The 16,928-nt window shown below is 33.5% G+C and overlaps 1 protein-coding gene across 3 annotated transcripts in view; it reads right to left on the bottom strand.

Annotated features, from left to right (window-relative positions):
- The window catches only part of LOC125065258 (tachykinin-like peptides receptor 86C), an 84,735-nt gene extending 70,779 nt beyond the window's left edge, over positions 1-13,956 (bottom strand). For 2 of the 3 annotated variants that reach the window (XM_047672776.1, XM_047672774.1), the window contains exons 1-2: positions 13,858-13,956; positions 2,919-3,249 (exon numbers count right to left, since the gene is read on the bottom strand). In XM_047672776.1, the coding sequence (XP_047528732.1) occupies positions 2,919-2,933 (15 nt within the window). In that variant the 5' untranslated portion in view covers positions 2,934-3,249; positions 13,858-13,956. The remainder of the gene's footprint in view (positions 1-2,918; positions 3,250-13,857) is intronic. The other variant, XM_047672775.1, reaches the window with a different exon arrangement.
- Positions 13,957-16,928: the final 2,972 nt, after the last annotated feature.

The following is a 16,928-nucleotide window of genomic DNA, read 5'->3' as shown; positions in this document are numbered from 1 at the left end:
TGATTAAGCATTCTTTAAATAAGAATTATTAACATTAAGGCCTTAACTATATAACAATAAGAATTAAAAATCGTTACTGTATAAATCATGACCGCTTGGAATGGTGGCAAGATATTAGAAAAAGCCCGCCTAGCACCAGTGGAGGCAATAAGGCAAGAAAATTAACTCAAACTTATGCAGTTTTAAAAGAACAATTTTTTTTATATTTTGTTTTCTGTATTCAAATGGTAAACGCATCGCTTTGAATATTACCCACATCAGATATTAATTTTAGGTGCTTAGTGATAAGTTGACGGTGTACATTTTTCAATAAATAAATAAAAATAAGACTTCGTTGTCTGTCCGTCCACCGGTCTGTCACCAGGCTGTATCTCAAGAACCATGATAGCTAGACAGTTGAAATTTTCACGAATTATGTATTTCTGTAGCCAAAATAAAATAAATATTTAAGAGGGACTGGCTCTCACATAAAAAACATCATTTTTTGCCTATTTTTGCTCGATATCAATCAATGTGTGTACATACTGTTGTTTACCTAGTCAATGGTACCGAACCCTTCGAGCGCGAGTCCGACGACACTGACAATGACTTTTACAATTTACTTAAAAATATACTTTAGCCTTTTTTCGAAAAATAGTACTAGGATAATAAAAATAATATGAGTCGAGATGGCCCATTGGTTAGAACGCGTGCATCTTAACCGATGATATCGGGTTCAAACCCAGGCAGGCACCACTGAAATTTCATGTGCTTAATTTGTGTTTATAATTCATCTCGTGCTCGGCGGTGAAGGAAAACATCGTGAGGAAACCTGCATGTGTCTAATTTCAACGAAATTCTGCCACATGTGTATTCCGCCAACCCGCATTGGAGCAGCGTGGTGGAATATGCTCCAAACCTTCTCCTCAAAGGAGAGGAGGCCTTTATCCCAGCAGTGGGACATTTACGGGCTGCTAATGCTAAAAAAAAATACTAGGATTTTATGGAATATCTTATATTTCTATTTATCCCTCCAGTTAAGCTTAAAGCTTGCCCCAGGAGTGGGGGCAACACTGACCCAATTGGTCAGATTCAATCCTATGACTTTTTACATTGGCGACCCGTAAACCATTGTAACACCAGGGGCCAATTGTACTAATATATACCTATCGGCTATGACATGTTCCCGGTTCTTATTCGATCCAACCTAGACTATTTCTCACAAAAATAAAACTCAGCTTTATCGGAACTGAGGGCCATTTCTACTTATTTATAGTGTAAAATTGGCGTCCTGTAATGCGATTCTGTAAGAATTCACTTCGTATCTCACTCGTGGAATTTTGACAACCGACTTGCGGTAATACGGAATTTTAACACGCGTATCTTAGAAATGATTTAACTATTGTATTGCAAATGTTACATTTTGATATTACCCGCTCGTTTTTTATGGTGACATTCGAGTTTTTTCTTACAGAATAACTCCACTGGCCACTGAACTATATATGCAATACCAGTGAAGCATAACGCTGACAGCAATTTGATGACTAATTCTTTCATCTACCATTTACTTTTTATAAGTCACTATATAATTATTAATTTTGATATGAAAATTTTGAAAGTTTTCTTGGATCATTTTACAAGCATACATTGCTTCCTATATTTTAGTGACATAAGTTCACTATTGCGGAACTTTAAAAGCTATTTAACTTTATACAAACCCTTTACCCAAACGACCCTTCCAGCAATAACCTAAAGCTACAGACACACTACACTACACAGCGCGTGCAGTTCATTTTATCGTATCTGTGTTGTTTTGTTTACAAATACATATGTAGTTGTTGAATGAGTTCACTCATACGATAGTATTCTAGATCCAATAACAAATACCGATCTCACAAAATATGGAGATACACGTTATACAAAATATACACTGTATTTACAGGTCCTATAAATACAGTGAATAAAACAAATTTCTTGGAAGGACTTAATGCAAGCTCGTCTGATACTCTACCGCCAAGCATCAGCACTCAGTACTGTTACGTTCCGGTTCGAAGGATGAGTGAGCCAGTGTAACTACAGGCACAAAGGACCTAACTTCTTAGTTCTCAAGGTTGGTGGCGCATTGGTGATGTAAGGAATGGTTTATTAACCAACGCCATTGTCTATGGGCGGCGGTGACCACTTACCATCAGGTGGTCGATTAGTATCTTTATCAAACTCAAACTCAAATTCCTTTATTCAATATAGAAGTATTACACTTTCTTATTGAGTGTCAAGTTAAACACTACCACCGGTTCGGAAAAAGAAAACACCCTGACCTGAGAAGAACTTTTTTTTTTTTACGTCAAATTAATTATATACATAATTGTATATGAGTAGAAACAGCCAGGAGGCGATCGTTTCATTCCCAAGGTGTGCTATCAAACATAAACTCACTAATTGTATAGTAACCTTTCGCACACAAGCGTTCCTTAACAATTTTTTTTAAATTTCGCAACAGAAGCATTTTGAACGCTTTCTGGGATCCTGTTGTAGAAGCGTATACATTGCCCCACAAAAGAGTTACTGACTCTATGCAGTCGAGTAACAGGAGTAACAAGATTGTGTTTGTTCCTTGTACCAACGTTATGAGAATCACATTTTCTCATAAAAACATTAATATTTTTCCGTACATACAAAACATTACAGAATATATATTGAGAAGCAACAGTCAATATCTTAATTTCTTTAAATTTATACCTCAAAGATTCCTTGGCTCCCAGGTTATAGATTGCGCGAATAGCCCTCTTTATTATCATTAAATAAAATCCGTTGAAATCGATCCAGTACATAAGCTTTTCTGTATCAATATATTATAGATAGTTAATACGAAACATGTAAACACCGAGTTGTTGTAAAAAAGTCGTAAGTAATAAGTTTATTATGAATGGTTAAATTACCTCAACGCCCTCCATATTAATAATTCACTGTTTTCTGTTTTTTTATCAGGTTACATTAACACGCACACATATGTCCTTATAACCATTATTATCGTTTTATGTAAAAACTTTTAACGCACATACACAGTATTTCACATAATTATGTTCCGTCTCACTTTTTTTCTCATCAAAAAACGCTTTCAGCGAATTTACTTAAATATCTTGTAAAGTATTTTTTCTTTCTTTCTTTATACTAATATATATACATTTTAACTGAAGTTTTATAAAGTATTTATATTCTTCGCTCTTCGCGATATTGACGTAAAGATATTTCGCATTGGGTTCCAAGTACCTGAAAAAAAAAAAAAACAAAAATTATTAATAAATTGCCAATTATTAAAATCGAGTGTTATTTAATAGTTGGCGTATATTGTTGATTAACTTCTACCAACATTAACATAATAATGTAACACCTCATTTTCTTTCACCTGCGATAAACTTGACATTCTGTTCTTTTAAGGATGGACTTTTTATTAATATATACTATTTTCGTAATATTAACTTTAACGTGGAAAAGATAAAATGCCTTCTTCCGTAACATTATTTTTGTAATACAAAAGGCTAAGAGATACTTGTAGCCGGAAACCAATTACGTAGAAGGTTTCGGTCGGTGTTCGAATTTCAAAACGTGTTTTTTTATTTGCTGCTCCACGTTTAAAACCATTCCAGGAATATTTTATTTATTAACATAAGAATTGTATATATTAAGGCAGTATTAATATTACAGAATATTTTATTATATTATATTTTTAATTCAAAGTACATTTATATATATATATTTTTAATTATATTACGATTAATTATTACTAAATATGAAAGTGTATCTAAATTTTAATGAACTGATTTAAATTATTACAATTAACAAAATAAATGATACAATACAATGATATGGACATGATAGACAAATTGTAGAATAACACGTAGTCCAAAATTATGTTATGTGATATTTTGCCGAGGACTCTGGCACTATTACCTCTCTGAACCACTAGGCTGCCTTCAAACTTAGTAAGTGCCAACTCCGGGGTCACCAGAAACGTATAACAGTTTATTAAAAATCTTGAATAAATCAAAAACAAATTTCTATTTAAGTACGCCCATAAAAGAACCATTGAATCGCCATGTGACATAGTATAGAATTAAATGTAAAGCTACTAATGGTTCGAAATGTAGATTTTACCGAAAAGAACCCGAAGGAACAGACCCGACCTGTTATCGTGTCTAGTTCGGAGTGCTGGGCTTTTAATACGTTGACATTTGAATGCTGAATGTATTCAACATAGGAGTAAGTGCTCAGAGTGATATATGGATTTGAGAGGAAGACTGAGAGTACCTTCCGTGACGGAAATTATGAAATACGAAGGGTTAACAAAAAACCTGGATCACATTCTATGATTATCAACATTGTTTTGAATTGATAACGGACAAATATAACGAAAATAAAAATACGTGCGCGTCTCGGAACGCCCGACGGAAGTGATAACTTAAAAAAAGTCTGTCCAAAATACTATAATGCAATACATGTAATATAATGAATGGTGATTGATACCTACCCAGACGGGCTTGGATAAATTCCTTCCACAAACTAAGCAACATAACATAATAATTCTTGACTGAATAAACTGATATTATACGAAACAGACACTCACATATTATATGTAATGATAAACTTATTACCAGATATTAATCCTGAAGATGAAAGAAAAAATGATTGCTTAATGATAATTACAATTCATTTGAAGGATAATATTTGACTGTTTGATTATGATTGGTCGATAACAATGTCAAACGAAATATCATTGGCAATATTGGTCGATAGTAATACGCAGTCTAGTAAACCAACTAGTTATTTACATAAATAACCAATGCGACAAAACGTTTATAATACGATCGATACCTTTGCATAACAGTTCAATGCTTTAGCGTTATGGAGTATTAATTATTCGCACAACGAACATGAATGTCTTCACAATCAAAAAGGCTCAAAAAGGCACTTTTGAATTGTCATCTCACAGTGTTGAATACTACCGATTCGGAAAGTACAGTATACCGAGAAGAACCAACAAGAAACTCAGTAGTTATTTTTCACTACAGAGTTTTAATTACAGAGTATGTAAGTAAACAACAATATTATTTTTATGTTATAATATATATCTATAAGTCAATAAATACCAAGTCCACGCTTTATAAATAGAAAGATAATGTTGTTCTTCTGATTGATTTGATCTACGATTGTCAATCTTGAGACAGAGTCAACTATATAGCATATAATAGTGCTCAAGTACATGCACCAACAAGGACACTCTTTTCTCATATTTTAACCCGATGAAGGACAAATCCGACAACGAAAATCGTTTACCGCAAAACGAATTTCGTATTCGTTGGTTTCCTCTCTGCACTCTCCACGCTTTTTTATTGTATAATGTACACTAGAATGAGATAAACTAATCTTAATCGTATCGTCAGTGGAAAGAAAGAAAAGCTTAAGCACCAAATTGATATTTTCGGAAATGAGGTTTAATGTTTTTACTTTAAATCTCAATTCCCAAATGTAACATTACATTACATGTATCGTTTACAATCATCATTTAAATTTATGACCCAGTTGCTTGTTGAATTGAAGATAAATAAATAAATAAAATATTGGACAACATCACAGGCATTAGTCTGATCCCAATGTAGCTAAAGCACTTGTGTTATGGAAAATCAGAAGTGGCGACGGTACCACAAACACAGCAGACCCAAGACAATATAGGAAACAAAGATGGTGGTTCAAACCCGGGCATAAAGTTTTGAATCATGTGCTTAATTTATTTGTATTATCTTTGTATCTTGTACTCAATGGAGAAGGCAAATATCATAAGGAAACGTACATATGTCTTTTTAAAATCAGGTAAATCTATAACTGGTTCGTATTAGAGCAGCGTAGTCGAATAAGGTTTCAACCCATTCTTCATTTACCGGCTCTTACTAAACTTTACTAAGAAAATTTATAAAATGCAAGAAATAGCTGCCAAGTTCTTTAGAAATATAGTATAAAAAAAAAAAACAATTTTATGAATGCCTCCGTTACTTTTTTTCTTAAGATTACGGAACATAATAACCCAAGGGGTCAGTTTTCATACAGTTATACTTGGACCTCTCACGTCACTGAGCAGAGCCCGTGTACCGTTGAACTTGAATATATTATGCTACGGGGTAAAAATAACAGAAAATTGAAAATTCTATTTGAAGTGAAACTTCTTTAGAATCCTCTCGGTTGAAATTCTCTGAAATAAATAATAAAATGCGTCTCGACAAAGATTTTCACTTCTTCCGCTTGTAAAATTTGAACACACCTACGGTTTTTGAACAACAAGATGGTCCAGTAGTTTAAATGCGTGAGAAAAAATAATAAATCACATTGGAGCAGCATTGCAGAATAAGTTACAAACCTTCTCCTGATAAGAGGAGGCTTTGGACCAGCATGTCCAGGCTTTTGTAATTTATTTAGGTAGGCGTAGTGGACCATCTTATGGTAACAAATGCTCATAGACACTGTTATTTTTAAAAAAATTGTGATTTTATATTTTACCCGTAGCTTCACTCACAGATGGAGGAAGGGTGAATCGTGAAATCAGACAGACAGACAGAGATACTTTCGCATTTATAATATTGAATAGAACAGAATCTGCTTTGTATTGTTACAGTACATACAAATAATAGTTCGACTTATTATTGTCATTAAGGAAGTTAATCAACCAAGTTTCCACGCGAGGGTCGCTTGTTTTGCTCTATCTAAGTCTAGTGAGAGCGTGTAATTACAATGGCTTGTTCCGATTAGGAACATTCGCCCGACGAAATTGAATATTTGCATAATGACTACTTCTTGGGTTTCGTCGGAACAATGGGAGGAAATTCGAAACAACAATTACATTGGCACTGTTACAGTCTAAACGTATTCAGATTTCCGAAATAGTGATTTATATGGCAAAGGCAAAACAATTGTGGCCAAGGTTGGTGGCATCAAGGTCAGCCTGTTTAGTCCACTGTTGGACTTTGGCCTTCCCTGGCCTTCCCCAAGGCGCGCCACTGAGTCCAATCTTCGGCCCTTCCCATCCACCTTCTAAGGTTGGCATTGATGTATGAATTACTATTTCTTACAGTACCTATGTGTATGGGCTGTGATGATTTACCATCAGCCAGTCCGCCTACCAATGAAATAAAAATTAATCCTTATTCTACCCGCGCAGAGCCGAGAAGTATAGTTAAATATGTATAAAATATAAATGTTGGTTTAATTTAATAAGGCCTATTCTTTATTCCTTGAAAAATTAATTATTATGTTGTTTTAATTATATGTCGGCGAACGAGTATAGATTGTTATTGTATTTTAATTTAATCTGCTTTCTATTCGTTGATGTGATTTTATTTACGATTGTCTGTTAGTCTATTAATTACTACGCCCACTACTAAGAATTTGCATTCGCTTTTAATACTTCACTTTGACGTTACGTAACGTACGTACTCTGCCCTTCTAACTAACACTAGAAATGATAAAGTTAATTTGTTTATTGTTACGTTATTACCTCACACGCGTTGAAGCAACAGGCGATTTTTTTTGGCGCAAAGCACAGATCCCGAAACTAACGGTCGGTACAAAAAAATGTCAAGTAACAAATTTAATTTTATATAATTGATTGTATCGTTGCCAGCGCAGAACGAAGTGCGTGCAAAATTTCAGCTCATTTTTTTCTGCCGTGCATGAACTGGTGAAGTTATGTACTTAATCAAAGGTAGGCCGTAGCGTATTTAGGTTTATGCATACATGGAAACGTTAATAATTTTGTCCGTGGTATGATTTTGACGTATGACGTACTTCCCATCTCGTGTGGGCCACGGTAACGTGTGCATTGTGAGTGCGCCGCGCTTTAAAATTAGCTAGTGTAACGGACTATTATACCTCTCCTATAGCATCACCCATCCCTTGGCTGTGTTCTTCGATTGTGTGAAGACCAAAGGAGCGCTCCCAAGAAAAACGTGTCGTCAAAAGTAAGAGCCCAGATTTTGAGGTAACAACTCCCCTTTTTACTCAACTACAGTCCACTTATCTCTCGCGCGTACATAGGCAGTCCAGCAAATCGGGCACCTGATGTTAAGTGGTCACCACTGCCCATACACATTGATACTGCAAGAATTAATAATCATCATCAATGCACCACCAACTTAGGGAACTAAGCTGTAACGTCCTTTGAGCCTACAGCTACCCTTTATCACTAACCCTTCTAACCTAACAATACCAAGTACTGCCGCTTTGCGGTAAACAAGTAAACTTGTAAAAAATAAGCAAAACAAGAACAAATCAGTTCATAAAGTCTTAAATAAAAAGAAAGAAAAAAGTTATTTTATCTCAAGGACGAGTATTACCTTCGCGCGCGTTAGATTATAGTTTGTCGTTTTCGTTGCTATGAATTTCCATTTGCTTTCTTTCAATATATTTTATAATATACAATATATTATATTATATTATATATATATATATATATATATATATATTGTAAATATTTGATTTGGAAATGATATATTTGATATTTTAATATTATTCAGTCAATTTGTGACAATTATTCGTAATAAACGTTTTAATAAAATCGATTTCGGCCATGGCTAATCTCTAAGAAGACTAGCCAACCACGCTAGACGTATTAAAGTATATAATAATAAGTGCACTCTTGATTCTTTCAACCTCATGTAATCCGTAGGGACAGCATATCCGACATGACCAAAGAGTTATCGCTCACTACCAATGTTATACAACAATATAATGTATATTCACAGTAGCTTTGATCACTTTGATAAAATCAGTGATAATCATTGTATGTGCACAAGAAGTAAGGATAAGCTTAGAACGCCAAGTTTCCGACTCCGCAAAGTCAATAAATCATTCTTAAGGCAAGGTATCCGTTTCTATAATAAAATTCCGCAGATATTTTTAACTTTCATTGATTCAAGTCATTTGTAAAAAATACATTGGTAAAGAAGGCATATTATTCGATACAAGATATTGATGATAAAAAAGCGTAAAGTTAAAGCTTGTTGACTTCCAGGCAGGAGACATAACATACATATAAAATTTAATTAACTAACATGACTGTTTCTTGCCGATTCTTCTCGGTAGAATCTACATTCCAAACCGGTGGTAGCTTTACTTTAAATAGTTTGTTAAATGACGATTCAAAAGTGCTCATAAAAGCCTACTTCAATATAGTATATATTGATTTAATTTGATTTCATTACAGGGGTTTCGAATCACAGCAGAGCACAAGCATCTAACTTCAAGACTCCGCAAAAACGCAATGTCTTTAACTTAAGCCACTAAAGCAACGAGGCAGTCAAGTGAGTTCAACCTTATAGTATATAAAAGTATATATAACTTCTCATATGAATAAAAAAATCAATATAGAAAACGATTAATTACAAAACGTTAATAAATATTCATCAAATGTAAATGTAGGTATCGAAAAAAATAAAGAAAACGTATTTGAAATATTGGATGACGCTGCTCGGACAGCTCAGTCTCAACAAAACCTACACAAATTAGTTCGTCCGACAAATGACCTTTATCATCCATGCATTTTTTTAAGGAGAGTGACTTTTTATTTTAACGGTAATTTAAACTAAGAGGGAATACATTTTATTTAATACATTTCATTCAGAGGGACAACATCGCTTTGCGTAATCAAATGGCAAAAATACACAAGGAATCAATACTCAATGGTGTATGATTTGAAGCGTTATCGGTGAAAACTAACAACGGCTTCTATAATTATCAGTATTTAAAACGAGATATTTACCGTGTTTTTTATTTTTATTTGGTGGAGCTCGATATTTCGACATTATCTACAAATGTCTTGTTCACGAGACTGACGTTTTATAATTATTTTACGAACCAACATAAAGCTTTATCACATATAATTTAACTATACTTATTCGTGACAAAGGGCTGGCCACACATTTAGAAATGACGAAAAATGAAGACAAAAAACATCATGGCTTCCAATGGAACATGTTTTATTCCAAATAGCGAGGACCACAACGAGGAGGCCTTTGTCGAAATACAAAAAAAAATAATTATATACGAAAAAATATACACAACGATTTCATCTTTGATATTGATATGTCTGGTTGTTAAATAAAGGACGTATAATAAATTAATGATAATTATACGACAATACGAAATCATAAACGTGAGATTAATAATTAACTTTATTTATTATATATTATTAATAATGCAAACTGCTTCATTAGTGTATTGGCCATCTCAGTAGAAGTTCGGAGCGAAGCTCACAATGAGACACTCCCGTGTCTCAAAGAGCTCGTCCCCATTCATCCTGTCTCATCTGACTCCGTTTGTTTACACACTACTGAGAAAATTGCAAATGGTCGAAACATACACTACCGTTTCAGAACTACGTTTGACTTTGTAGTTTAAACGTGTATTCAGCTCTTTCTACTTTCGCTATTCAATACAAATAATCTGATATTAACGTTTCGTAATTTATATTATACCTTTATAGTTATGCAAGGAACTTAATAAAGTAATAATATATATAACAGGCAAGAAGCCGAGATGGCGCAGTGGTTAGAACGCGTGCAGATGATTTCGGGTTCAAACCCAGGCAAGCACCACTGAATTTTCATGTGCTTAATTTGTGTTTATAATTCATCAAACATCGTGACGAAACCTGCATGTGTCTAATTTCAACGAAATTCTCATGTTCATTCCATCAACCCGCATTGGAGCAGCGTGGTGGAATATGCTCCAAACCTTCTCCTCAAAGGGAGAGGAAGCTTTAGCCCAGCAGTGGGAAATTTACAGGCTGTTAATGCGTAACAAAATTTAACAGGTTGGAAACCAAAACATAAGTAAATTACTATATGTACAATCAATTCTAAGTTTTCAATCATAAAATCAATATCAAAACGTTTCCTATTCAAGTAATCACAAGTATAAAAGCACTTTTGAATGGTCGTGTTGCAGTGTAAAATTAAATGTAAAACTCGATAAGTAGATACTCTTTTCCACCATTTTAATTACAGAGTATAACCTTAGAGTACAATTACATTTAAATAAATAAATAAATATTGGACAACATCACATACATTACTCTGATCCCAATGTAAGTAGCTAAAGCACTTGTGTTATGGAAAACCAGATGTAACGGTAACACAAACACCCAGACCCCAGACAATATAGAAAACTAATGAACTTTTCTCGAAGTAGCGTACCCATGAAAACCGGTGTACACGCTACTCGATCACGGAGGTCATCAAATACATTTTTATATATCCTGCCTAGAAATAAATAAATACTAAGTCCACGCCTTTTTATCCGTTAATATAATCTTGTAATGAGTAAACCTTTACAACATTGCATATCATAAAACTGTTTAGAATAATTATAATTTAAAGTTCACTGTGTACCGACAAACTCACTTTGGCAGGAGCTGTCAAGATTATATTTGTAAAAAAATGGTTCATTATAAACTTAAAAAAAAAAAATAATAACTTCAAGTGACAAGCTTAACAGCGAATCATTAACTATATATGTATATCTGAGCTGGCAAAGTATTGGCACTGGTCATGTGTATACCTATACGAACTGTTTGATCCAAATTTCGAGCGACTGAAACGGCTAAATACTGATAAATTGCAAAGCTGATGAAATTGAGCGCGCTAATCCAATGTACGACGATTCTTTATTGAAAATTCTTTGTACACTAGTTAGTTTTTTGTGGCTATATGACGTAACAACAAAGTATATTCTAATAGTAGAAACTGTTTCTAATTATATTTATATATATGTGCTTATATTTATATAACTTTTTTTTTTTCGCTGGAAAAACGCGTTACGCGTTTCCCCCGTGGAAGTGAGGGGTATGTGGGACTCGCTGGTGTCCAAGATGTTAGCGGTACACCGGAATACCCACTAATAAACCAGCGGTACCCTCTCCGTCTCATCGGTGGGCGCCACGGGATCGCTTTCGCATGCTACCGTGACTATATTTATATAACTATGTTAGACTTCTAACTTATTTAATCGAGACTAGGCATGATAGTGTACAAGCTACGAACCCAAAATTTTAACACGTTTTATACCGCAAACCAAACCAGTAGGTATATGAATGTATATAAGTTTGAAATTAGTTTGGTCTACATATATATTTCCAATAGCAAGATAATCTTTAAACACTTAGAAGCCGTCTTGTTCCCTTTGTAATACATATACAAGAAGATTAAAAGTATTTGACTTCACAAAGTCAATGTTTTTAGGTATTTCATGGTATTCGTTTCTATGATAAGATCACAGTAATTTTTAAATCACGTGTCAAAAAAAAAATGATAATTATGGAAAATTACTCAATAGATTAATGTAATATGTTAAATTCTATAGAGGGAACCGTAGACTTAGTATTTCAAGTATTCCAGGCAGGATAAAATATTTTCTCTTCTAATTGTATTTGATTGACATAAACTATGTAATTGAAATGGTGGAAAAGAGTAAGTAACTACTGAATTTCTTATCGGTTATTCTTGGTAGAATCTTATTTCTGAGCCACTAGCAAAACTGTAAAGCTTTACATATAATTTAATTCTGTTACATGACGATTCAAAAGTGCCTCTATTAGCCTACTTAAATAAAGGATATTTTTTATGTGAGTTGAATCACGTAACTTGAATTTTAATAATAGTACGTACATTTGGGTTTGCAGAACCTACCCAACTAAATTGGAAGCATAAAGTTATATTGTTTAATATTATTGTTTTTTTTTTTCAGTTGACTGAATTATAGGCCACCTGGTGTTAGGTGATCACCAAAGCCTATAGACCATTGTTACCATAAGAAATATTAACCATTTCTTACATCGGCTGCTACCAACCCTGAGAACTGACATATTATGTCCCTTGTTCCTCTAGTTTTATTGGCTCATTTATTCCTACTAGTTTGTGAGTAAGCCCACAACAAGTGGATTTGTTGAAATTGATTTAATTTAATATACGTATAGTTATTCAGTAATAACATGATTGATACAATCTTTGTGGTACTTGAAATCGAAAATAAAAATATCGATTCGAACGTAAAAGCCTGCTTTTATAGTTTGTGTTCCAAACTGACATTGTTAACGATTTATTTTTCATTTATTTTATTTTCAAAATTAATAAAATGATCTAAATATTAACTTTGTGGTATTTATGCTTAAGTAAAATATTTCCAAAGATGTATTTATAGTAACGCAAATAGTTCGTTAATTTTTAATATCAAATTTTAACTTTAGTACTAAGTACATTCCTATTTGAAAACTATTCTTTTATAGGTGGTTATTATTTATAAATATAATAACTACAGATAAAGGTAACGCATAAAAAAAAAAGAAACAAAAGAATACAAAATAAAAACAAATAATTACCTTAAAATTAGATTGTTTAACAAGGTTCTCGAAACACGGTGGCTTAAAATCACTTCAGAGGTAAGATCGACATGACCACATAGAGTCAGAATTAACAGAGACGCACAATTAAAGTTTAATTTGTTTACACTCAAATAATCATACGACAATTTTGTTTCGTTACTATTCCAAATCATAATTAAGTTAAAAAACTGCTTTTTTTTTTATTGCGGGTAGACGCGATTCGAAATAATTATCCAAATTATTATGAAACTGGTTAATTAGTATAAATACATATATTACTTAAAACTTTTTTTTGTAATTAAACTTTTCAAACATAGAATTATTTGTAAAGTACGTATTTCAATTTAATATGAATACTCTTTAAAATTTATAAATGTATTCAGATCGGTTTATAATTCCCGCTCAGAAATTAAATAAAACTAAATAATTAGAATAAAACAAAAACTATTACTTACCGTTTAAATCTATTAACAACTTTTAAATAACAATAACTAGTATCACTATTTTTTAAAACCAAAATAACTTTTTTTAATTTAAGCACATTAATTTCACAAACATTTTACGAGTGACTTTAGTCAACGATCGCAGGACCGTCTCCATCGAGCTTATCGTACCTACTGACAGAACTAGGGGTGCGTTGCCCGTGGAATTTTATACGGAAGTAACACAAGGAACTGTTCTTGTATTATAGCGGGAAAACGAGGCGTAGGGTGTAGGATAAAATTCCCATAGTTATAAAAATAAGCCTTTCCTCATATATTTGTTCATGTAAATATAAAACAGACTTAAAAAATTAAATTAGGATATGTAACATAATTACTTTGAAACTTTATTTTGCGCGGCTCGGTCCAGTTCTAAGCTATTCCAAAAATTAAAAAATCTCAAATAATATATTCCGGTTTTCATGGGTACGCCATTCCGAGGTCCCGGATTCGATTTCCAGCCGAGTCGATGTAGAAAAAGTTCATTAGTTTTCTATGTTGTCTTGGGTCTGGGTGTTTGTGGTACCGTCGTTACTTCTGATTTTCCGTAACACAAATGCTTTAGCTACTTACATTGGGATCCGAGTAATGTATGTGATGTAGTAAAATATTTATTATATTTTTATTTTATATTAATGCTATAAGATTATTTAGTCAAAAAAATTATAATGAATTTTATTTATAATACAAGTATAATTTATGATTGATATAATCGCAGACTGCCGTAAGCGTCTTTTCAACGACGTTTTCTATCCGCGAAAGGCCTTAATCTTCTGTCGCATGTCGCTTACTGCCTACTTTAAACATATTTGTTCCTCAAATAATTCATTTTCGCTCCGTTGAGACGAGTGAAATACGGAGAATCAATCTGACAGCGCTCTGTAATAATTTATCAATCACATTCCTCAGAATAATTTGTCAAATATTGGCAAGAATCAATGAAATACAATAGCGCCGGTCGTTGTAGATAAAATCGGGATACAAATAAGATAGCGAATTTGCAAACTACAAAAGAGCACGCGGGAGATATGTGAAATGTTGTTGACTTTATGCACGGTCTTAATTCATTAGAATATCATTAAGAGTTATTGATTAGTAAAGTAACTGGCATTCTCTCACAGAATCATGAAAGAATATTGCATTATTCCCTCGCTTTTTTGTTGCGGATTAGTCTTATTTGTATGAAAAAAATATATTTTAATTCTGTATTATCACTGGAAAAATGCGATTTTCCAGTTATCCACATTCTCCCACATGGCGTACAGACCTAGTACACGGGAATATCTACTAAAAACAACTAGGTACCCGGTTTCCTCTCCGCCACTTCTATGGGCGTCACGGGTCGCTTTCTCGTACTACCGTGACGAAATACAGTTCACAGCTCACTGCGCTAAACGGTTAATCATAATGATTACATTCCATTCCGGTTTGGTGAAATAACTATTAGTGTTAGAAAAAAACTACTTGAATTTTCATTTTGTTTCGAACAATGTCAAACATATATTATAAATGTAGTGTGTGTGTGTTCGTGTGTGTTTTAAATATTAATTGAATAAATTTCGCACGTAGGCTACCTAAAACCTTACCAAATATAGGCCACATAATGGTAAGTAAGGCCACCCATATACATTGGGCCTGTAAGAAATATTAAACATTCTTTACGTCGCCAATGCGCCACCAACTACCTACTCAGCTGGGCTTCTAAATGCCCTACCACAAAGTATTCATAAATTTCCCAAAGAAATCACAATAGTTTAAAACTTCCGCTAAGCGAGATCATCTCGTAATTTTGTTTGGTAACTAAATGAGGGACGAGAAACTGGAGTTCGTCTTTTCACGCAGACAACACTATATTAAAGCAGAGTGCTATTTAATATGTAACGGAAATTATCGTATTTACTTTGAGCTCAGCAGTATGTACACTAAATGGAAATTATTTGATGACGAGAATTTCTATATAATATAGACTGATATTGACGAAAACGTGGTCTATTGTGATGTGTTGTAGATGTGCCTAATAACGGTTTCCTTGATTGGATTTCACGACCCCAGAGGCAGTATAAGGCGTTGGTCTCTCGCGCCTCTAATGTTTAGGGTAAAACAATAGTTTAACCCCAAACATAACCAGTAGGTTAGTAATACGTTGACCTCAATGGTCACTTGAATATTTTAATAAAATAACTCGTCAAATACGAAACGACAACCTTTTTATATATATTTTTCATAGACGATAATGAAAGTTGCATAATGTGCCTAGTTACGTAATGTCCTATTAAAGTGAAGACATTTATTTTTATACATGAAAAATTTGTAGCGGGTTTGCATCACGAGAGCGTGTCGCAAAAGCTACATTGCCCACGTAAGAATTCCTGAAGAAGCCCTATCACAGCACCACCACCGCAGTTGTTAATATAAACAACAGTGAGTAACGTAACTGATGTTTTTTTTATGTTATAGGTGGCAAACGAGCTGGAGACTGGACGAGATGGAAAGTGACTACCACCGCCCATGGACATCTGCAACACCGGGGGGCTTGCAGGTGCGTTTCCGGCCTTTCAGGAAGGAGTACGCTTTTTTCTTGAAGGTTCCCAAGGCGTATCGATTCGGAAAAACCGCCGGCATGATGTAGAATAAAGAAGTATCAAAAGAACATTTACTGCAAGAAGTTTTTTTTTAAATATTATACATTTCAGAATCCCAGAAATTAATTTATTTTCCAATGGCAATTTACATGGCTATAACAATCACATGGGCAGATTTTCCAGTTTTACTTAAGAGTGACAATAAATCATAACCCAACAAAAACTATGGTAGTACTTTGTCTTACACAGCCTTCTTTACCAGCAATATTTATTTGTTTTTAAATTATTTTCAAATAAGACATAAATTTGAAAACCACCTAGACAGAAGAGTCCCTGACTTTGCCATTCTCAGGTAATGACTGAAACGCAGTACTCATTCTATTTTGGCTACATGTATTTTTTTTTAAAGATACTATTAGTGCCCCAAATTATCATAAATACCTAATTGGGAGAAACAAAATT

This window comes from Vanessa atalanta, chromosome 7 (assembly GCF_905147765.1).
Source record: "Vanessa atalanta chromosome 7, ilVanAtal1.2, whole genome shotgun sequence".
Taxonomy (NCBI): Eukaryota; Metazoa; Arthropoda; class Insecta; order Lepidoptera; family Nymphalidae; genus Vanessa; species Vanessa atalanta.
The sequence above is the reverse complement of the archived record's forward strand: the minus strand, read 5'-3'. Positions and strand labels throughout refer to the sequence as shown.